A 23,251-nucleotide genomic window follows, 5' to 3' on the forward strand; every position below is an offset into this window, starting at 1 on the left:
ATACAAGTTGACCCTCTGAAAGGATGGTAAAGATGCTATTTTCCAAGGGAGAGACAAACACAAGAGGAAGTAAAACCATTAAATAAAGAAGCAAGCAAATGCGATGGACAAGAAAGCCAACCAACCATGAGCAGTGGGTTGTCTCAAAGCCCAGTATTAGTTTGGATATTGTTTTAAATAAGTCTTTTTGACAACAGACAGCTGAAAGCTATTTGTGAGCGAGACCTTAAAGGATGCTTGGGCATGCCTCCTGTACATTAGGCTGTCCAGGAACGAACGATGCGCCGTTCTCAGTGCAGTTTCCGAACCTGCCAGAGGGTGGCATAAATAAGCCTTATTAGATCACAGCTGAGCTGCCATTTAACACCAGAGGCGAAAGAAATAAACTGAGATCACTGAAAGCGAGAAGCGTGGAGCTGTTCTGTGTGCGGGTCCTTCAGACGTGAGCAGGAACCGATTCTCGTTGAGTTCTTGGAGGCTGCAGAAGACACGGGCAGCAGCAATAGCACGCGACGCGAGCATCCCTGTCCACGTCCTGCGTCCTCCGCGTGGACGGAAGCGCCGCGTTTGTTGTCTGGGTGTCACCAGAGCATCTTTCACTGGACTGCAGAACAGTTGCAATGCACAAGTAAACGCATCCCCGTTTTGAACTTGAGCGCAGGTCTCGCCGCCGCCCGGCATTTCTTAGCTTTCCATGAGATAGGGAATGCTATCTCGAATCCTGCCTAAATGTTTCACTGGAACAAGTGGAGGAAAAGGATGGGAGCGAACAGCTCTTCCAAGAGACCCGTGTTTGACGAGAAGGAGGACGGTGAGTACATTTCTAGCGCATCCTTCTCCTCACAATCCGGAGTACCATTCCTTTCCTTTTTAAACACGCCTGTTTGCTTTTATTGCCCACGATGCCCTTTGCATGCACGATGCTGCGAATGGAAGATTCGGCACGAGACACGTAGCACAGCGTTCGTGCTCTACATGGAGCCAGAGTCACTTTGCCCGTATGGATAAACTCAGAGCATGACTTCGAGTCTACAGGCTTATGATATGATGTGTGGGCATGGAGAGCAGTTATGTATGTAGTTCACATGTTGAACGTACTTGAACCTAGAGCCCATGGCACACTGTGATATAACGCCCTGCCTTTGTTCCGATAGGCGCCATGTGAATTGCTTTCTTCAAAGGGCCACTTTGCGTCTGTGTTGCCATTCTGTGTTTGAGAATTACAGTTGCTCTTGTTGTCACGAGGTGATGTCTGTACAGTGTAGGGTGTCAATGCTGCGACCTCTTGGCGCCAGTGCAGTTCGAAGGGTAACTTTTCATGGTGCTGATTTCACATTGCAACCTGGTGGGCATTAGCTGGTGCGTACAACCAGGCGGTGCCAGGGAGCGCGCGCCGAGCAGATAATCTGTTGAGTGTGCTCAAGCCTAGATGCTGCTCTGGAGGACTGATAACGCCTTACTGGCTAATTGGATTAGTCATCTCTGTGTGTAACCCTGTCATGGATTAGACCGGAGCTTGTAATGTGCTCATGAAATCCAATTGGGCACATGTGGCCGAGGGCTGCGCTCCTCACAGCTTCAGCGCGCTTATTCTATCTCTGACAATTTTGTACCTAGTTTAAATGCCCCATAATTTTGAGAAGCCACCGGAGAAATGGTGCTGTTTCATAAATAGATGACTGAATAATGCAGCTAGTATTTCAATATAGTACGACTGGAATGAATTTAAAGCAGTTCCTTGCACAGGAAAATAAAGTTACCTTACTGTAAATGTGTGTAACATTACACAGTTCTAAACCGCTAGAGGGATGCACTTTAACCCATACTGTGTAGTTGAACAGGTGTCAACAATGTTTAAAATCTCATGCTTAAATTCAAACCAGAGGCACCACTTTACTATGCACAAAGGCACATTGGAAGTGACATCACCTGGGCCTAGCTCCCGTAAGACATCACAGGAAGTGACATTATCATATCTTCGATCAAGGTCATTATATCACAGCTGTAGCATATCACACAGACAAGCGCCGTCAGGCAGCTAGTAAAGCAAGTGAACTCTAAAGGCATGGATACTTAAAGGAACAGTGACCGGACTGGTTAAATTAAAGGGATTGCAAAGAAGTTTACTGTAGTTTAATGATCGTCACGGGGTGGCATTTGGAAGCCCCTAAGTGCCATTAGATAACTTCTCTGAAACTATTGTTCCTCTTATGTATATTTTAAAATGAACCACACATGTTGAGCAGTGTCCACGTGGAGCATTTTGTTCCAAATAAAGTGGGATCATTAAACCAAATAGATGAGGTAGATGGCAGAGGTCGGCCTAGGCTCATGAGAACATGAGGCTGAGGGAAGTGATGTAACTGTCCCGTCAGGTGACTGCAGGAACTGAGTGAGCCCAGATGAACATATTCACATCACTGTAAATTAAGTGAAGTCACACCTTTCACGTTGTAATCTAGAAATTAGTTCGAAATGGAATGAAAATGCGAAGCACCCTATTCCATTTTGTGTTTTGCTTCTGCATTTTTATGTAAATAGTTAAGCCTTTTTCCGCTTATTTGCCTAGAACGAAAGCACGAAATCATATATTTACGGCGCGCCTCTTTAAGTGGTGGTTACTGTTACAAAGCAGGGTGGCCTACCCAGATCGAATAAGGTTCATGTTGAAAATTGAAATAAAATCTTCACCCATTGGCTCAAAAAGCGGCTATAACATTGGTGATTTATCGATAAAGTTTAATCCAACCTGGGTGTATAATTCATAATTCATAGACCAATGTTGTGTTCAAACCACTGATGGCCTAGATTCAAAGTGATATTAAAACGCATTTTGTAAACAAACTTTAAATGTGCTCAAAGCAAGAGACAAGTATGAGGCCAAGGAAAGGGCAGGAGCTATATGTATTCAGAGTTAGTGACAATACAAAGGGGTCACCTACCACCTGCTCCAGGGTTTTCATTTTCTGTGACCCGCTCACTGACTGAACTGAAGATGCTAGCGCAATAATGCAGAAGGACAATTTTCAGACTACGGCTTGGAAGTGTCATGAAAAATAAATTATTTCATCCGGGCATGGCATTTTTGATACACAAGTTAATTATTATCCAGTAGACCTTGCATTGCAGCCCAAATCAGCCGCGCGGTTATATTAGCGTGACTAACAGTGTCTGCTTTCCAAACGTTCACAGCGTGTAATTATTAAATGAGACACTGTTTAGGAGAAAGGGGGTGGCGTCTGAAGCTGTGATTCAACACAGTTGCAGAGTCAAAGGTGCGATGTGAGCGTTATCACATTTAGGAACAGGAAAGCGCGTGCTGCTCACAGGAAGTGGCACATGAGTTGGATGTGATGATCCTAACCTGGAATGTCCTTTTCGTTTTGTTCTGTGCCTGACGCGCGAAAATGTACATCACTCAAGGTGCACTGCCAGAAAAGTATAAGAACTACAGTAAGTTAATGTAAAATGTCTGGAATATGGTGTCATTCTGATAAAATTGTAATGTTCCCCAAATAGCTAACAAAAACATGCATTATTACAAGGAAGATACAATGATTTGACGAAGTAACTTTTATACCTAGGAAAAGTATATTACTTTAAAAAGTTAGCAACTAAAGTATTTGTTATCCTAATAAAAGTTAATCCCTTGCAATATTGGATAGTTTTATTTTTCTTGTTGTGTGCAAATATCTATATTGAATTTGGTAATGTAAATATGTGAAGACACATACAAACAATTTATACCGCATGACCATATAGAATTAAGCATACAAATTAATGGAAAATAATAACTAGAATTACATTAAGTTAATGTCTTAATAAGTAATTAACTTCAAAATAAATGTACGGTAAGTCTGGGCCAATAGAAATCTTCTAAAAGATAATACGGTATCATTATACATAATAAATGTGTGCAATTTTGTAAATGTAGAAAAGTTATATAAAATTGAGTTACATTCTGAAGATCAATTCGTTGTTGTCTAAATCCATTCTAATATTTGATAGAGAACATGACATTTGAATAATTTAGATAAAGTAACGTAAAAACTTTTTCTATATTGCTTCTTGCTTTTTAAAGAACCCAGCACAAAGGTAAATTTATAGAAATGGTGTGGAATCAGGATCCTTGAAGGGAAATTATTAGTTGTTAAGAAATGCAGACGTGTTTTCAAAGTCTCTGATATTGCGTAGGGAGTTTTACAAAAGAGTCCACCAAGAACCATCCTGCATTGATTTTGTGCATTTTAATGACACAGATATCACGTGGAGAGCACAAAATGTTAACTTAGAGGTTGCTCCTGCGACTGAGCCCGAGGAGTAAGTCTTTTCTTACTCGTTTCTCTACAGTGGCTAACAGCTGCCATAGAGTAGTAAGTTTATGATAGTCTTGCCTTACTGCACTTAACGCCCTCTTTCAAGACAGACCACAGAAGTTCCAGAGCTTTCCATCAGTGCTGTACACATTCTTGTGAAAACAAAAAACAACACTGCCCCTCGATTATTTAGCTCATACGTCTAGACCAGGGTACTCCAAAGTTGGTCCTGGAGGGCCGGATCCATGACAGATTTTTAGGATAACTACATGTATCTAGATAGGGATATGCTAAACATCTTGCATGGATCTGACACTCCAGGACCGACTTTAGATAACCCTGATCTGGACTCTGCACCCTCATCCTCCATCGAACAGCCACAGTCTGCCTTAGTAGTTGCATTGCGCCATCTAGAGTTGAGTGCACACAGGGGCATACCCATGGCAGTCTTAGGAAGTGCTTCCAGTTTCTCTCCTTTCAGACCCCACCCACTTCTGCACGTAACTGGTCTCCTTCTAGGAGCTTACTGGTTCCACCAAGAGCACTGCTAGTATCACATGCATCATTTACTTCCGAAGTCTCCTGACTCCCGCAGCCTCACACCCGCTGATTAGAACCTGGAGAATCAGACAAAACGCATCTCATGTCTTGTTGTAGAAAGACCGACTTCATGGTATTCATGTCTCCAGATACAAACATGTAAATATATCTGATTAAGTGATCCAGTTTGTTGGAGTCCACTCACCAAACATACAGGACAATTTATAAACTGTGGAAACACTGATCGCATCTAATATGATATGCTCCCACCTCTAGTATATAAAGCTATTGTTAGACCTGACATCCTTGGCGTGGGTTTTTCCCCTATCTTTTGCCTCTGCTACATGGATTTTTGATGCTGTGCTGGATTTCGTTTTGCTGGTTTAGATGCTTTGGACACTCTGCCACTGCTAATCAGTGCCAGAGTGTAAGTGCTCCCTGTGTAAAATATCGTATTGATTGGATATACCTGATTGGCATATCTGTATCACCACGAAGTCCCTAGTAAAGTGCACTGTGTGTGCCGAGGCTGGTGATGACAGATGCTACTAGTGGGTCTGCAGCGCTGATTGCGCCACCCACCTGTGTAGCCCTAAAACAGTGTCTCAGGCCTGCCGCCGCAGGCCTGCCTGCAGTCCCCAGACTGCCATGTCCTCCTGGTCAGTGTCCACACTGACCGGGCCTAACCCTTCCCTTTTTATACACGTCAGTCATCCCTATGGAAGGCCCAAGGTACCCCCCTGGGCAGGGTGCAGTGTATGTAGAAGGTAGAGCATGTACTAGTGCAGGTAACATGTTCTGGTAGTGAACACCGGCCATTTTGTGTGTTCACTACTGCAAGGTTATCTTGTTCCATAGGCTAACATGGGAGAGGCGGGTGCCAATGGCTATCCGCCTATCTTCTCATAGGAACAAGATAAGACATGAGTGTTTGATATCCCTGAGCTCAGCATTTAATAACACATCTTTTAGGAGAGGTTGTTTTTAAATCCTGAGTTGGAGAATAGTACTTTTTAGAGAGTAGCTGTTCTCTTGTCTGACCCTTCTGTGTGCCTGGGCGCACTTGTGGATTGACTGTCTGGTTTGAGAGTGACAGGGGCTGGGAATCCACCGGGAAGTTGGCTGAGTCAGCCCTCTGCTGAATGGCGACATTTGCAAGGAGAGTGGAGGGAGGAGATAGCACCTGGGATTGAATAGGGCTGTGCCTGCCTGCCACTCTGCTGGCTCCACCCCCTGCTGGGCGGCTGACGACTCTGCCCCTCGCTCTGAAAAGAATGTAGAGGCCAGGAAAACAAAGTGCTCCAGCAACACCCAGAACTGGATCAGACCGGGCTCAGGACCCACTTGCACAAAGACTTCAAAGACTTTTAGGGGTATAAGTAAAGGACCCCTGACAACCGATTTTTAGATTCGACCATCGAGAGGAACCTCTGCTGAAAGACGGACCGCTGAAGAACTAAAGGAAGATTGCCGTGCTGTGTGCTCTAAAGGCTGACCTGTTCTGCTGTACAACTGAAGCTGAGGAGGAGAAGGGGTCTTGCTGTGTGCTGACCCTATCCACTTGACCAAACAAGACTTTGCTGTGTGCTGTGTCTTCAACTGAATCTCCAAGGGCCTGAGAAGAGCTGGCCTCCTGTTTCGCAACCCAGGGATAGAAAGGTTGCCAAGAACTCAAGACTCTGCTGTGTCCCACCTGCGCTGCTGTGTGCCGCAGGGACCGTGGACTGTTCTACCAAGCTTCTCAACATCTGCCTGTGAGGTGGGCTGGCTGCTCTCTGTCTTGCTGGAGAGTACCGCACCAAACCGGGCCTGACACCGGTTGCCGCATCAAGAAGATCGACGTGCTCATCGGCACGTGCCTTGCCGCGACCCGGAGGCCTGACGCAGATCGAGAGTCGTATTTCCCTGCTCTACAAAGCCGCGCTGTGAGTGGCTGACTCCGGTGACGTCGACATCGTCACTGGGGGGACTCGTCGAGGGAGTTGTGGAATCCTTGCACCGGACAGCCCGAGGAGCGCTTGTATAACGAGCGCAGCGACACTGCCGGAGCAACGTAGCTGCCTAAACATCGAGAGCCTACAAACTGATTCATTCTCAGTGAGTATCGAATCACACAAGAGACTAGAGACTATCGTCTGACGATCCCGACCAACCAAGAAAGCGAATATTGTGTAAACCTGTGATGCTTGATTTCAACTGCGGAAACTAGATAAAGATATATTATTTTTGATATAACTCACCTGTGTGGTCTAAGTTTGTGGTGTGCGGAGGGGGGATCATTGTGGTGTCTACGTGCAAATACCTTACACATTGCCTTGGGGATAAGCCTGTCTGCTCGAGCCAAGCTACCTAGAGGGTGAGCAGGGGTTATCTACCGTGTGTGTCCTTGTACCCTGACTAGAAGCAAGGGTCCCTATTTGGTCTAAGGTGAATACCTCTGCCAACTAGAGACCCCCAGATCTAACATTGGTGGTCAGCGGTGCGGATTAGAACCAGTATTTGCACTTGACCTGCAGTGATTCTTCGTACATCACTAATCTAGTAAGCAGTTGCATTGCACGAAGTTTTTGCGAAGACTATTCTTGGAGGATCGACGAAGCATCATGTCTCTGAATGGAGTAGGTGAGGAGTCGGAATTGCAATTCGAAGTGGAAAAGTTGCTCACGTATAAGAAGGAGCAACTAAAGCAATTCTGCAAGCAGCTTGGATGCCCAGCGAAGGGCAGCGCCAACAGGACGGAGCTACAGAAAGCTCTAAAGGCCTGGTGGGAGGCCAAGAATGGCACAACCGAGGAAACTACTGAAGGGGATGGCACACCGGAGCACAGATTTGGATCCGATGATCTGCCAGTGAATAGGCCAGCATCTAGGGCTGGCAGCGCCCATTCCAGTAGGAGCCTCTCTCCAGAGGAGCTGGAGGAAAACCAGAGGGTTAGAGCCCATGAGATTGAACTTTTTAAACTCAAAGCTCAAGTGGAAGAAAGTAAACTGCGCCTTGACAGTGAGAAAGAGGCGGAGGAGAGGAGGAATGCTCTCGCTTTGGAAGAGAAGAAACTCCAGTTGGCTCATGAGTTGAGCATGAGGGAGCTGGACATTAAAGCCAAACAAGTGGCGTCCAGTCCGAATGGTGGCAGCGCACAACCAGTACAGGCGGGTAAAGTATACATACCGAAAGATTTGGTGCAGAATTATCAGAGGGGTGAGGATATCTATGCGTGGTTTAGATCCTATGACCTTGCCTTGAAGATGAATGAAGTGCCTGAGAAGAGTTGGGGAGCAGGTTTGTGGAAGCATTTTGAGGCCTCTGGGAGGGATGTTTTAGCACCCTTAGAAGCATCAGGGACCTTAACCTACCCCACTATGAAGGAGGCCTTATGCCTCAGGTATGGGCTCACACCAGAACAGTACCGCCAGAAGTTTAGGAACTTCAAGAAACTTGATTCGAGTACGTGGGTGGAGTGTGTGAGTATGTACACGCGTGCACTGGAAGGTTGGATAAAGGGCAGCAAAGTTACTGATTATGTGGGGTTGTGTCACTTGATTAGTTGGGAGCACTTGAGTAGTCTATGTGTTCCAGAGCTGCGCCAGCATCTTTTAGACAGCAAGTTAACTGATCCCAGTGAGCTTGCTAAAGAGGCAGACCGCTGGACTAGCACCAGGGTCAACAAAGGGGTGGTAAGTATGCCAGCCAAGGGTGGACAGGGTCCCCATCAGAAAGGTGGGGAGGACAAGGGTAACAGTAAGGAGTTCTCTAAAGGGCCCAAAACAGTTCCCAGGAGAAGGAGTCCCAAGCCCCCAAGCCTAAGAGGTCTTGGCCCCCTAAGGGCAACAGACCACCGCCTACTTGCAATGCTTGTAGGGAAGTGGGGCACATCGCCCCTAAATGTCCCAAGAAACCCCGAGCACCAGCTGCTGCTCCAGTCCCAGGGTTAGCTAGTGTAGCTTTGGGAGGGGATTTGATTTCCAGTGGGGAAGAGGGATTAGCTATGATGACCCTTGTCTCGTTAGGAGACCAAGAGATGGTCCAGGATACCTTGATACCCGCTAACACTAAGAAATACGGGCAAAGGGTGACCATCAATGGGAGGGAGATAGAGGCTCTGAGAGACACCGGGGCTAGTGTGACATCTGTCAGGTGTCAGTGGGTGTCTGAAGAGCAAGTCATTCCCAATGTGCTCCGCCCAGTAGTGGCAGCTGACACTTCAGTTCGCCTCTGCAAGATGGCGCGTGTTCCCTTTACATGGGGGGGAGTCTCTGGTACCTTGGAAGTCTGTGTCAGTGAGGCCTTGCCGGTAGATTGTCTGTTGGGTAACGACCTGGAGAGTTCTCCATGGAAGGACGTAGAGCACAGAACTCACTTGGAGATGTTAGGACTGCCAGCGTGGATCTGTGTATCCACACGTGCCATGACAGCCAGTAAGGGTGGATTAGTAGAACTTGAGCCTGGAACAATGGCCCAGGAACCTGCCAGGAGAGGAAGGGGCAGAGGGCGCGGGAAACCGGCCCCCACTGTTCCCACGGTCCAGAAGGAAGCAGAACCTGAGGGGGATGCCCTGGAACCTACAGGGGAGCAGGTGGCCGAACTGGGGGAGTTGCCTGAGCTGACCCATTGGCAGCAAGAGGGTGGTCCCTCCAGGGAGGAATTCTGCCAGGCTCAGAAGTAGTGCCCTTCTCTCATTGGTGTGCGGCAGCAGGCTGCAGACCAGGCAGCAGGCCTAGGGTCCAAGGAACATTTGATTTACCGGGAGGATGACTTACTGTATAGTGAGCCTAAGTTCGCTGAGCCTGGTGCAGCCCATGTGCTGGTGGTACCCGAGCGCTTCAGGAACTTCTTACTGGGTCTGGCTCATGACGTGCCTCTCGCAGGACATCTGGGGCAAGACAAGACCTATCACAGGCTTGTCACCCACTTCTACTGGCCCCAGATGAAGAAGTACGTCGGTACCTTTTGTAAGTCTTGCCAAACCTGTCAAGCCAGTGATAAGAGCGGAGGGAAGTGCGTGGCGCCTCTCCAGCCATTTCCTGTAGTGAGCACCCCTTTCGAGCGGGTGGGCATTGATATCGTAGTGCCCCTGGATCCCAAGACCGCCTTAGGCAACAGGTTTATCCTGGTCTTGGTGGATCACGCCACTCGGTACCCGGAAGCAGTCCCTCTCAGGACAATCACAGCACCCGTGGTGGGCCGTGCATTGATGGGGATCTTTTCCCGTGTGGGGTTCCCCCGAGAGGTGGTCTCCGACCGGGGTACCAACTTCATCTCTAGGTATATGAAGTCTCTGTGGGAGGAGTGTGGAGTAACTTATAAGTTCACCACTCCTTACCACCCTCAAGGAAATGGGTTGGTTGAAAGGTTCAACCGCACCCTGAAAGGTATGATTATGGGCCTAGCGGAGCCCATGAGACGGAAGTGGGACGTCTTGTTACCATGCCTGTTGTTTGCCTACAGGGAGGTGCCTCAGAAGTCCTTAGGGTTCAGCCCCTTTGAACTGCTGTATGGCCACCCTGTTAGAGGACCTCTCACACTGGTGAAGGAGGGGTGGGAGAAATCCCGTGGGAAGACCCCCCAGGATGTGTTCAGCTATGTGCTGGCCATCCGCAACCAGACACAGCGCTTCAGGAAGCTCGCTCAGGAGAACCTAGAAGCCAGCCAGGAGGAGATGAAAAGATGGTACGACCAGAATACCACTCTGGTAGAATTTCATCCTGGGCAGAAAGTGTGGGTAATGGCGCCGGTGGAGCCTTGTGCGCTCCGTGACAAGTGGACCGGGCCATATGAGGTGCTAGAGCGCAAGAGTGAGGTGACCTACCTGATCAACATGAAGACTCCTAGGCAGCCCCTTAGAGTCTTGCATGTGAACCGCCTCAAACCCCACTTCGAGAGGTCTGAAGTGACGATGCTCATGGCTACAGACGACGGTGGGGAGGAGTATAGTGATCCTCTCCCTGACCTCCTGGCAACCAAGGAGCAAGACGGGTCAGTGGATGGTGTGGTCCTCTCGCCCACCCTGACCCCAGAGCAGCAGAGAGACTGTCGCCAGGTGTTGGGTCAGTTTGCCTCCCTGTTCTCCCTGACCCCAGGTGTCACCAATTGGTGCGTCCATGATGTGGACACTGGAGATAGCCTGCCTGTGAAACAGAAGTTTTACAGAGTAGCTGACAAGGTCAGGGCCAGCATCAAGGAAGAAGTTTCCAAGATGTTGGCGTTAGGGGTAATTGAGCCCTCTAGCAGTCCCTGGGCTAGCCCAGTGGTCCTCGTTCCCAAGAAATCTGCTACACCCGGTGGCCCGTCAGAACTTCGGTTTTGCGTGGACTACCGCGGGCTCAATGCGGTCACCAAGACTGACGCGCACCCCATCCCCAGAGCTGATGAGCTCGTGGATCGGTTGGGAGCTGCCAGGTACCTCAGCACCTTCGATTTGACTTCGGGGTACTGGCAGATCGCCTTAACTGAAGGGGCAAAGGAGAGGTCGGCATTTTCAACGCCAGAGGGGCACTTCCAGTTTCGCGTCATGCCCTTTGGACTGAAAAATGCCCCTGCCACCTTCCAGAGACTGGTCAACCGGGTACTGACCGGGCTGGAGCAATTCAGCGCCGCGTACCTGGATGACATTGCTGTGTTCAGCTCCACTTGGGAGGAACACTTGCAACACCTCTGTGAAGTGTTGAGGGCGCTGCAGAAGGCAGGCCTCACTATCAAGGCCAGTAAGTGCCAGATAGGGCAGGGATCGGTGGTGTATTTGGGACACCAGGTGGGGAGCGGCCAGGTTGCGCCCCTACAGGCGAAGATCGATACCATTCTGGCTTGGGAACCCCCCAAGACGCAGACAGAGGTGAGAGCCTTTCTAGGACTCACCAGGTATTACAGACGGTTCATCAAGGGATACGGCACCATTGTTGCCCCCTTGACGGAACTAACCTCTAGAAATCAGCCCAGGAAAGTGAATTGGACCGAGGCCTGTCAAACTGCTTTTGATGCCCTGAAAACTGCAATGTGCACAGCACCGGTGCTTAAGGCGCCTGACTTTTCGAGTGAGTTCGTAGTGCAGACAGACGCTTCAGAGCAAGGCGTGGGAGCAGTACTCTCACAGATGGACGACGAGGGCGGGGACCAACCCGTAGCTTTCATTAGTAGAAGGCTACTTCCCAGGGAACAGAGGTGGAGCGTTATTGAAAGGGAAGCATTTGCTGTGGTCTGGGTCCTGAAGAAACTGAGGCCCTACCTGTTTGGGACTCACTTCCGTGTTCAGACCGACCACAGGCCCCTCAGATGGTTAATGCAGATGAGGGGTGAAAATCCAAAACTGTTGAGGTGGTCCATCTCCCTACAGGGAATGGACTTTACGGTGGAACACCGTCCCGGTACAGAGCACGCCAATGCTGATGGTCTGTCCAGGTTTTTCCGCCTTAGCGATGAGAACTCCCAAGAGGGTGGGTAGTTCTCCCCGCTTTCAGCTGGAGGGGACACGTGTTAGACCTGACATCCTTGGCGTGGGTTTTTCCCCTATCTTTTGCCTCTGCTACATGGATTTTTGATGCTGTGCTGGATTTCGTTTTGCTGGTTTAGATGCTTTGGACACTCTGCCACTGCTAATCAGTGCCAGAGTGTAAGTGCTCCCTGTGTAAAATATCGTATTGATTGGATATACCTGATTGGCATATCTGTATCACCACGAAGTCCCTAGTAAAGTGCACTGTGTGTGCCAGGGCTGGTGATGACAGATGCTACTAGTGGGTCTGCAGCGCTGATTGCGCCACCCACCTGTGTAGCCCTAAAACAGTGTCTCAGGCCTGCCGCCGCAGGCCTGCCTGCAGTCCCCGGACTGCCATGTCCTCCTGGCCAGTGTCCACACTGACCGGGCCTAACCCTTCCCTTTTTATACACGTCAGTCATCCCTATGGAAGGCCCAAGGTACCCCCCTGGGCAGGGTGCAGTGTATGTAGAAGGTAGAGCATGTACTAGTGCAGGTAACATGTTCTGGTAGTGAACACCGGCCATTTTGTGTGTTCACTACTGCAAGGTTATCTTGTTCCATAGGCTAACATGGGGGAGGCGGGTGCCAATGGCTATCCGCCTATCTTCTCATAGGAACAAGATAAGACATGAGTGTTTGATATCCCTGAGCTCAGCATTTAATAACACATCTTTTAGGAGAGGTTGTTTTTAAATCCTGAGTTGGAGAATAGTACTTTTTAGAGAGTAGCTGTTCTCTTGTCTGACCCTTCTGTGTGCCTGGGCGCGCTTGTGGATTGACTGTCTGGTTTGAGAGTGACAGGGGCTGGGGATCCCCCGGGAAGTTGGCTGAGTCAGCCCTCTGCTGAATGGCGACATTTGCAAGGAGAGTGGAGGGAGGAGATAGCACCTGGGATTGAATAGGGCTGTGCCTGCCTGCCACTCTGCTGGCTCCACCCCCTGCTGGGCGGCTGACGACTCTGCCCCTCGCTCTGAAAAGAATGTAGAGGCCAGGAAAACAAAGTGCTCCAGCAACACCCAGAACTGGATCAGACCGGGCTCAGGACCCACTTGCACAAAGACTTCAAAGACTTTTAAGGGTATAAGTAAAGGACCCCTGACAACCGATTTTTAGATTCGACCATCGAGAGGAACCTCTGCTGAAAGACGGACCGCTGAAGAACTAAAGGAAGATTGCCGTGCTGTGTGCTCTAAAGGCTGACCTGTTCTGCTGTACAACTGAAGCTGAGGAGGAGAAGGGGTATTGCTGTGTGCTGACCCTATCCACTTGACCAAACAAGACTTTGCTGTGTGCTGTGTCTTCAACTGAATCTCCAAGGGCCTGAGAAGAGCTGGCCTCCTGTTTCGCAACCCAGGGATAGAAAGGTTGCCAAGAACTCAAGACTCTGCTGTGTCCCACCTGCGCTGCTGTGTGCCACAGGGACCGTGGACTGTTCTACCAAGCTTCTCAACATCTGCCTGTGAGGTGGGCTGGCTGCTTTCTGTCTTGCTGGAGAGTACCGCACCAAACCGGGCCTGACACCGGTTGCCGCATCAAGAAGATCGACGTGCTCATCGGCACGTGCCTTGCCGCGACCCGGAGGCCTGACGCAGATCGAGAGTCGTATTTCCCTGCGCTACAAAGCCGCGCTGTGAGTGGCTGACTCCGGTGACGTCGACATCGTCACTGGGGGGACTCGTCGAGGGAGTTGTGGAATCCTTGCACCGGACAGCCCGAGGAGCGCTTGTATAACGAGCGCAGCGACACAGCCGGAGCAACGTAGCTGCCTAAACATCGAGAGCCTACAAACTGATTCATTCTCAGTGAGTATCGAATCACACAAGAGACTAGAGACTATCGTCTGACGATCCCGACCAACCAAGAAAGCGAATATTGTGTAAACCTGTGATGCTTGATTTCAACTGCGGAAACTAGATAAAGATATATTATTTTTGATATAACTCACCTGTGTGGTCTAAGTTTGTGGTGTGCGGAGGGGGGATCATTGTGGTGTCTACGTGCAAATACCTTACACATTGCCTTGGGGATAAGCCTGTCTGCTCGAGCCAAGCTACCTAGAGGGTGAGCAGGGGTTATCTACCATGTGTGTCCTTGTACCCTGACTAGAAGCAAGGGTCCCTATTTGGTCTAAGGTGAATACCTCTGCCAACTAGAGACCCCCAGATCTAACAGCTATTTACCAACATTCTACAAACTATATCTCATAGAAAACCAGCATTGTTAGCAGGGAAAACACATTCTGAGATGCCAAGCCCTACACCCACCTCAGGACACCAGATTCAGGGAAAAAATACCCTCTCATGCGTTCTCTGTTAGGCACTTTGCCTGCAATATGGAATGCTCTACCTTTTCAAGCCAGTCCTGGCCCTTCCTCTCCTACTTTCTGGAGCAACATATAAAGCACATTTTTGTTGCTACCTCATCTGTAGTGGGGGTGGTTCATATTTTCTAAACCCCTTTCTCTTTTATGGACAAATCCTGCTACCAGAATTGGATTGTATATATTTTCATGGTAAATTATATATTCACTAATGTAGTGTATTTCTACAATCTGATGCTTCCACTGTGTGCATTATGGATATCTTATTGAGTATATTTTTAATCAGGTATTTATAGAAGTCATCCCTTGCATTATCTGTGGCAAGACATAATTAATAAGTAAAATACAAAACAAAATAAATACCTTTATGACTGTTTGTATTTTGCTTGGTTCTCCCTGACACGCCTGCTCAATTTACTAGAGTAGGTTGTGGCTCATTGTCAATTGTTAACTATGCATCATATTTAAGTTTGGCATACAAGTTACTGCATCCAAACGAACAGATATCCTGCCCTCCTTATTACAAGTGCATAAAATCCTATGGCAATTGTTTGCAGGGGCGAGATATCTTTCACATTTGTGATAAAATAACTCATCTGCCAAACTCTGAATCAGGTCTCATCTATTTATAATACATGGGATTCTGAAATCCCTGTATTTAAAGCCTGTCTCTAATTTCTTTATTGTCGGTGACTTGTGACACACCTAGTTGCTGATTATAAAGAGATCATGTCAGTACTCAACTGTAATCAGTTATTACAATTGAAGAACAACAATGCTGTGTCATACAATTGTGGCTGTCATACCTCTTTTGATTCAATAGAGGAAGTACATTTGTGGTCAAACTGATTAGATTAGGGATCTATGTATCATATGGCCCAATTTTAATTTAGACAGAGAGCTTACTCCGTTACAAACATGATGGATATCCCATCAGCTTTATTACAAGTGCCAGAGGATATAATGAACTTGTAAAAAGGCAGATGGGATACCCGCCACAATTGTGTTGGAGTAGCCCATGTACCAAACTTTAATTTATCTCTAATTGCCTTTATCAGTGAATGTTATGGTAGTATTTGGGCCAGTGTCCTCTAAAATCCTGGTAAATATTGTGAAAATGAACTCTAGTATGGAGGTGTAACGTGTATTTTGTATTTATCAGATCTTTGACGTATAATCATTATCCAATTTGTATAATCTTCATATTCGGTGAGAGGAGATAAGGTGTTGTATTATGCAGATAACATTGGGTCCAGCAATTTATCTTTAATTGGGGTCGAGAAAGCCCTAACCAAGCTGAAAGTGACAAAATGACCAAAAATGAATTTGATAAAAAGTCTGTTTATGTCAGTTGATACCTGATAAAAACTGAGAGGGCGGTGTTGTCTCACAAGGAGCTCATGAATATCATCAACATGGCTCAATATTGACCAAAAGGCTTCATGGACACCTCAATATATGTCCAAAAAAGATCTGATAATTAATTGGATTACAGCTTTACACCTCTTTGGCAATAATAACGACCAATCATCTTTTTTTTTTTAAGTGTACAACACTAACATTATCCTACTATAATCTTTGGAGTGTTCATTCTGCATTTAATAATAAAAAACACAGGTTGATATAATTTCAGTCCCTTTCTGTTGCCAATCTCTAGCTGTGAAATGTTCTATTTTCACTGAATTATAATGTCTGGAATTGAGTTTTAAATTGAGGTAGATGGTATCACCTATTACATACTCTGATGTGGTTTTTATGACCTAGGAAAAACACTTCAGGTGCGCCATTATTTTTGATGAAGAATTTGTTAGCTAAGATGAATGCAAACCTATTTTTATTATAGGAGACACAATGGTTGGCTAGTGAATGAAGGCGATTTTTTATGATCACTCTGTATTTGGAGTCATTTAAAAATTCCCTTGGCATATGGGTAAATTAGGGCTACTGAATATTTGTATTTGGTTTCCAAACCCAGCGATAACAAATCCTGCATGCCTTATGAATTGAATAAATCACCACTCTACCTGCTTTTATAGGACAGCAAACACTTTTGCAGAAAGTGTATTCTATTCCACTATGAACATTTGCTTGTGTTCAACATTGCATGAGTAATAGAGGTATTCCCAGGATGATTTTGTAAAAGATCTGTATAGATTGTTACTGTTATTATTTTATGTTGCCCAGATCTGAATGAGTCTAGATATGTTTGCATATTGCCTCGAAGCAAACAATTTGCATTTAGAAATGAGCATAAATAATCTGTAACATTTTGCGAATGTCTCAATGTTATATTTTTATATTACGTCTGAAGTTTTACTGCCTCATAGTATACTGTATTCACGAGAAATTCTAAATTGATGATTGTCGTTTACGTTGGTGATTGCAATTTTATTTTATTGTGTGCAGTGCCCTCCCACTGGTGATTTCAATACATTTCGGTATATAAGCGGTGATGAAGTTCCTCTAATCTTGTACCATCTCTGTAATGTTTTCTGTGGGGAGTGTGTGCTTTCAACTACAGGATGCACCTCAAAACGTTTATTGGATACATAATTTCAAGGGGCTTTCTGCCTTGATAATTTTTCTATCAAACTTGCACTTCTGCTTTGACCTGGCCCTGTTCATATTTGAGTGGTAGCAGGAACTTGGGTCATCTTGGTATGATTAACTATGTCTGCCTGCTGGGTGCTTGCAAGTGGAGACAGACAAGGGCTGACAGGGGCTGTAGGTTCACCATGGACGTATCCCTGTGTTTTAGCTTTCCCATCCCTGCTGTCTTAACTGAGTTAATATAGTTTGTGTTGCACGTTCAACTGCCTCCTTGTGTTAGGAGGGACTCAACTTTAAAGCAGATGTATGCTGTTAATCTCCTCAATTTGTGGTTTATACAGCTCTGCTGTCTCGTTTTACAAGTAATCTGAAAAACTACATTACGGGTAACGTGTAATATGGTCCCATATTGCCATCCCTGTGTTCTGGTGACAATTACAAAGCACCGTCTCCTGATGTATGATGTTACCAGAAGCATCCATAGCAATATGGGATCAAAGTATGCGGTTATTGCTTATTCCTCATCTCTCTGCATATATGTATATGTATATAACTATATAGCCATTTCCATTACCTTTGGCAGCTGGTTGTTAATGATAATAAAAAAAATAAAAAATAAAAATATATATATATATATTCACTGAAAAAACCATAGGTTTCACACACGTTATAGTTAGGAATTAGCATTTAAAAAACCTTGCAAATTCAATGAAAAACCATAGGTTTCACAAATGTTATAGTTAGCTGGACATTTCGCTCGTAAAAAACCAATGAAATTCCCCCGTTATAGTTAGTTCAGCTAAATATAACTCGCGCACCCGCAATCCACTGCTGATGACGTCACATATTACATCACTCATGACATGGTCACTGACATCACTCATGACATCACTGATGACATCTCAAATGACATCACTGATGACATCACTGATGACATCATCCGTGTGATAGAGTGGCAGACCTCCTCTCACCCTAATATAACCTTTGATACACACATTCAAAAATAGAGACTCAAATTTTCAAAACAATGGACATACCAATACCAGTTACAACAACCTCTTCAGTAATTCTAAGATCCACATACACATCCACTCATTCACCAACAGTCCTATACAGTCACTCATACATGTACTCACTCATCATATGTACTCATACACCTATACATCCTGTTACACAATGCCACTCATCCATAGAGTTACTCACACACACAGTCACTCATGCTAATAAAGAATCAAACATACATTTACTTGCATATACAGTTATACACACACCACCACACTTACTTCTACGGAAACTTACACATACTTAGTCTTTTAAACAATCACTTATAGAAACACATACTTATTCATACAGGAACTCTTTCAATCTCTCACTCTCACATATACTCACTTCTATACACCAATAGTCCCATATATTAGTTTAAAACATATGTAGTTACTCATAAAGACACTATTGAGACAGTCATTCACTCACTAACACACCCATACACACACTCATCCACCCATACAGTCCTGCACACATGCTGTCTTCAACACATACAAACAGTGAGTCACTCATTCATGCAACTATGCACTATGTAATACCCCCCACCGAACCATGCAGACACTCAGACTGATACTCAAAAAACAAACTAATAACCTATATAGACACCCATGTAGCTACTCACCAACCCATGCAGCCACTTATACACAAAGTGAGAGACTGATACAGATATTTACATATTTAAACATTACTCACTAAGCCATGTATTCACTATGATACACTTAATCAGTCACTTACACAATCAATTTTTCCAAAACAAATCATCCATTTAGACACTTATATACCCATTTATTCTTCCATCGACCTTGTGATATACATATATAAAACATATTTAATTTTCAGAAAAACACACATTCACTGGATGATGTCATCAGTGATGTCATCAGTGATGTCATTTGAGATGTCATCAGTGATGTCATGAGTGATGTCAGTGACCATGTCATGAGTGATGTAATATGTGACGCAGTGGCGGCTTGTGACATTTGAAAGTTGTGGGGCGTAGAAGCTGTTGAGTGTTATGTCGCAAGCGAAGTGATCGAGCCTATTATAAAGCAGGTTTGGAGGGAGTTCTTTTTTTCTTTAAACAGTGGGCAAATCTTTGCTTTATAATATCAGAAGTGCATGATTGAGAAAATGTAGGTGTAGGGAAAGCATGGCGGCTGGTGAAAAAACGCAGCAAACCCGGGAAGAGGAACGAGACGTGCGTCCCAGCGGGGGCCCTGCAGGCCCTAGTTGGAGATGCTGAGAAGCACGTGTTATTTTAGAGGCCTGCCCAGAAGAAGCCTTTAAAATAACTGTCGCAGACGAGTCGTGCATGCTGGCCATGCACGAGCCATTGCAACCTTTGGCAATGAGCACCCAGGGTTTAATTTTTAGACACAGCACGTTTTTATTTCTTCACAGGTGCCAGTCTCTGCTACGCTGATTATTGTGGAGTTATCCTAGCTGTTATTAATTGTACTGATCATTTCACAGCCTTTCTTAGAATCAGCTTTGTACGGGGTAGCATTTCTGATCACAGTAGTTGTAGCATCAAAAACACAGGGTTGGGGGTAGAAGCGAGGTTAATTTAGTAGTGAGAACTGGATTTCGTTCGATGGTAAAATGATTGCAGCTCTCGAGGGTGCATTTGATGACAGCAGAACACAGTTTTGTTTATGGGAACATACTTTTAACTCCTCGGCGATAGTCTGAGGCTTAACCATTAACCTCTTCAGTGCCCCGCCCTTTCCCCGCCCTGTGCTGGGTGTTGCATTAGCGGGCGGGGTTCATGACGAGATAGTCTCGTCATGGGCACAGCGCAACCGCGCTCCATGACAAGACTATCTCGTCATGGGCACTGAAGGGGTTAACCGACTGCGCTGCGCAGAGATCCGGATGAACGTATACAGTTCGCATTTGTATTTTAGGACAATAATTTGACATCTTTAGAGCCTCCCAGGGCAAATCATATTCGCCTTATACTTTTAAGTGCTGCCCACTGTTCATGCATTGTAAAAATGCGAATTTAAAGCTTTTTTTTTTCTCAATACAATAATAATTTGATATTTTTAATATGTATTGATATGGCTTGCTGAAAGCAATACTGCTTGCTTGATTGCACTGCTGCCAAGTGATAATAAAGCATGAACACACACGCATATTATATATTAAAATACACTCTTTAAATTGATCGCATCGTCACTCACAATCTCGTATCACGGTTTATGGGGGGGTTTCCCATGCCCTCCCTCACACCGTGGTATCAGAACGGCAGGGAACGGAACACATTACACAGCAAGGGGGTGTAAGCCTTAAGGCCGGAAAAATGAGGGCGGATCCCCTGCTGCACGAGGCAGGTGTCAGAGAATCAGTGCTCAAGTTGCAATGCTCAGCACTGGCTTTTGGGCTAAGCTTCTAGGCGCAGGTTGGCATCTCACGAGCCAGCCGCGCAGTCTGCACAACACACCCTAGGCCCCAGAACTTTGACAGGCGCCATAAAAACTCACCCCCGCAAGCCTCCCCTTTTGTCTGCCTCTGCCCCGCTTCTTCCATTAAGCCTGATGTTAATCTCCTGCCGCCGACCACGGGTCACAAAATGGAGCTAATTAGGCTGCAGCCCGCGAACCGGGTGAGACCTTCGCTAGAAGTTAACAGTCGCGGCCAGCATAATGGGCGGGGGGGGTAGAAATGGGGTAGTCAGGTGGGGTATGGGGGGAGGCGGGAGGAGTTAAATAACTTACTAATACTTCAAAATATTAAATAAAACTTACAGAGCTTCTGGATGGGTCCGACGACTTCCGACTCCCGCCGTCCGTCCAGCGCCAATTCCTGCAGCTCCTCCTCATCAACTGGAAACGAAAGGCCGCCTCACTCTGGAAAGGCCGCCTCCCTCCCTCCACCAATCACAATGCTGGTGAGGCGCTGGGGAGCGCGCCCCAGCCGCGCCATTTTCTCCCGCATAGAGAAACATGGAGAGTGGGCGGTCGTGCTCGAGGGCAGGGGGGGGAGTGGCTTACCCACTGTTGTGGGTATTGACTGTTTGGTCGGCTTAGGGCCGACGGCCAAACAGTCAGTATCTACAACAGTGGGTAAGCCACTCCCCCCCGCCCTCGAGCACGACTGCCCACCCTCCCGCCCCCAACCAAGCACAGAGGCACTTCTGCTTTCTCGCAATGCGAGAAGGCAGAAACATAAATGGTCGTTTTTACCATTTATGTTTCTGCCTTCTCGCACCGCGAGAAAGCAGTGGGGCAACGCCCCAACGCCCTAATGGGGGAGCCACCACTGATGTAACGTCATCAGCAGTGGATTGCGGGTGCGCGAGTTATAGTTAGCTGAACTAACTATAACGGGGGAATTTCATTGGTTTTTTACGAGCGAAATGTCCAGCTAACTATAACATTTGTGAAACCTATGGTTTTTTCATTGAATTTGCAAGGTTTTTTAAATGCTAATTCCTAACTATAACGTGTGTGAAACCTATGGTTTTTTCAGTGAATTTGCAAGGTTTTTTAAAAGCTATTTTTTATATATAACGCATGTGAAAGCTATATTTTATTTTTCTTTTTGCATGTTTTTTTTTTATAAAAAAATTCCTAATAATAATGTGTGTGAAACCTATGATTTTGTATTGTTTTTTTTTCTTTTTTACATCATTTTTTTCCTTTTTATTTTTTCCTTTAAACACTATTCTACCTATGTATATATTCATGGTTTTAATTCATTCTTCAATTTTTAAAGATTCACCTTTTTTAAATAATTGGTTAGATATAGTTGTATAACATAGTTAATATCTTCAGCAAACCTTTTTTTTTTTTTGAAATTTTTTTTTACCGTGCGCGTACGGTAAGCTTACCGTAAGCGCACGGTTCGCTTTATGTACGGTGAGCGTACAAAATATTTCTACTCTGTTTGCGTATGCTTACGCAATTTGCGTATGCATCCGTACTTTTTACGCGACGCGTAAGCGCATGCTTTACACGCGCACGCGCGCGCGCAAGTTACGCGGAAGTGTTCGACCGTGCCTGTAATGCGCATGCGCGCGTGCGCGCGTGCGCGCGTGCGCGTGTCTTTCGTACGCGCATGCGTACTTTTACCGTATGCGCTCGGTAAGCTTACCGTGCGCGTACGGTTGGTCATGTGATCAAGAAACAACACTTTTGATTGGTTGAAACTACTTTCAGTTCCAGAATCTTCCTACACCACACCCATTCCCCTCATTACTGCTTGTGATTTCTTAGGAGAAGGAGCTGAATTGTCTTTGGGATACAATGGCAGAGCCGCAGACCTCTTCTGAGAGTGAGCAGGGCAGCAGCATCATCAGGCAGAAAAGGAGGAAACAAAAGGATTCTTTTGTTTGGGAGTATTTTACTTTTCCAGAGGGGCAGAAAAAGGTAAATGCTCCATTAGTCACCTGCTCACTTTGTGAGCGTGTCTTATCTAGAGGTAACCCAAGGAAGAAGTATTCCTTTGGTAACCACACTATGGTGAGACACATTAGGGATAAACATCCCAGGACTTTTGCTCGACATTCTGAAGCAAATCCTTCAGAAAGTCATCCGAGCACACCCGCAGAAGCTCAGCCGAGTACATCTTCGGCAGCTCAGCTGAGCCCTTCCTCTGCGGTGGGAGCATCACCCTCTTCTGCTCCTCTGGAAATGAACCATCGATTTCTGAGGGTACAAATGAGGTGCACCAGATGTTATGGTCTAATTGTTCATGGGGAGAGCAGTGTTTCCCTAATAAACAATAAGATAGACCAGCACATCTGTAGTACTTATTAATATTCCCATTCTTTCTTTCCTCTGTCCCTGTATTAACACAACGGCTCTTTTAAGAGCCAACCTTACCTCACAACTTATTTTTTAATTTTTTTAATTAATTGTTTTTTTAAAAAAATTTTTATCGTGCGAATTATTATTTTTTTTTTCAATTTAAAAAAAAAATATTTTTTTTACCCTACAAGGTCCTTGAGGGAGTACAACAGAAAAGAGAAAAGCAGATAGAGGAGAAGTGAAAACAAGGGAGCAT

At 45.9% G+C, this 23,251-nt stretch overlaps 1 protein-coding gene across 1 annotated transcript in view; it reads left to right on the top strand.

Moving 5' to 3' along the window:
- Window positions 1-388: 388 nt before the first annotated feature.
- The window catches only part of STK32C (serine/threonine kinase 32C), a 1,482,079-nt gene continuing 1,459,216 nt past the window's right edge, over window positions 389-23,251 (top strand). Inside the window, exon 1 of the mRNA XM_085606199.1 lies at window positions 389-811. Within this exon, the coding sequence (XP_085462325.1) occupies window positions 730-811 (82 nt within the window). The 5' untranslated portion in view covers window positions 389-729. The remainder of the gene's footprint in view (window positions 812-23,251) is intronic.

The sequence above is a fragment of the Triturus cristatus genome, chromosome 1_2 (assembly GCF_964204655.1).
Source record: "Triturus cristatus chromosome 1_2, aTriCri1.1, whole genome shotgun sequence".
Lineage (NCBI taxonomy): Eukaryota > Metazoa > Chordata > Amphibia > Caudata > Salamandridae > Triturus > Triturus cristatus.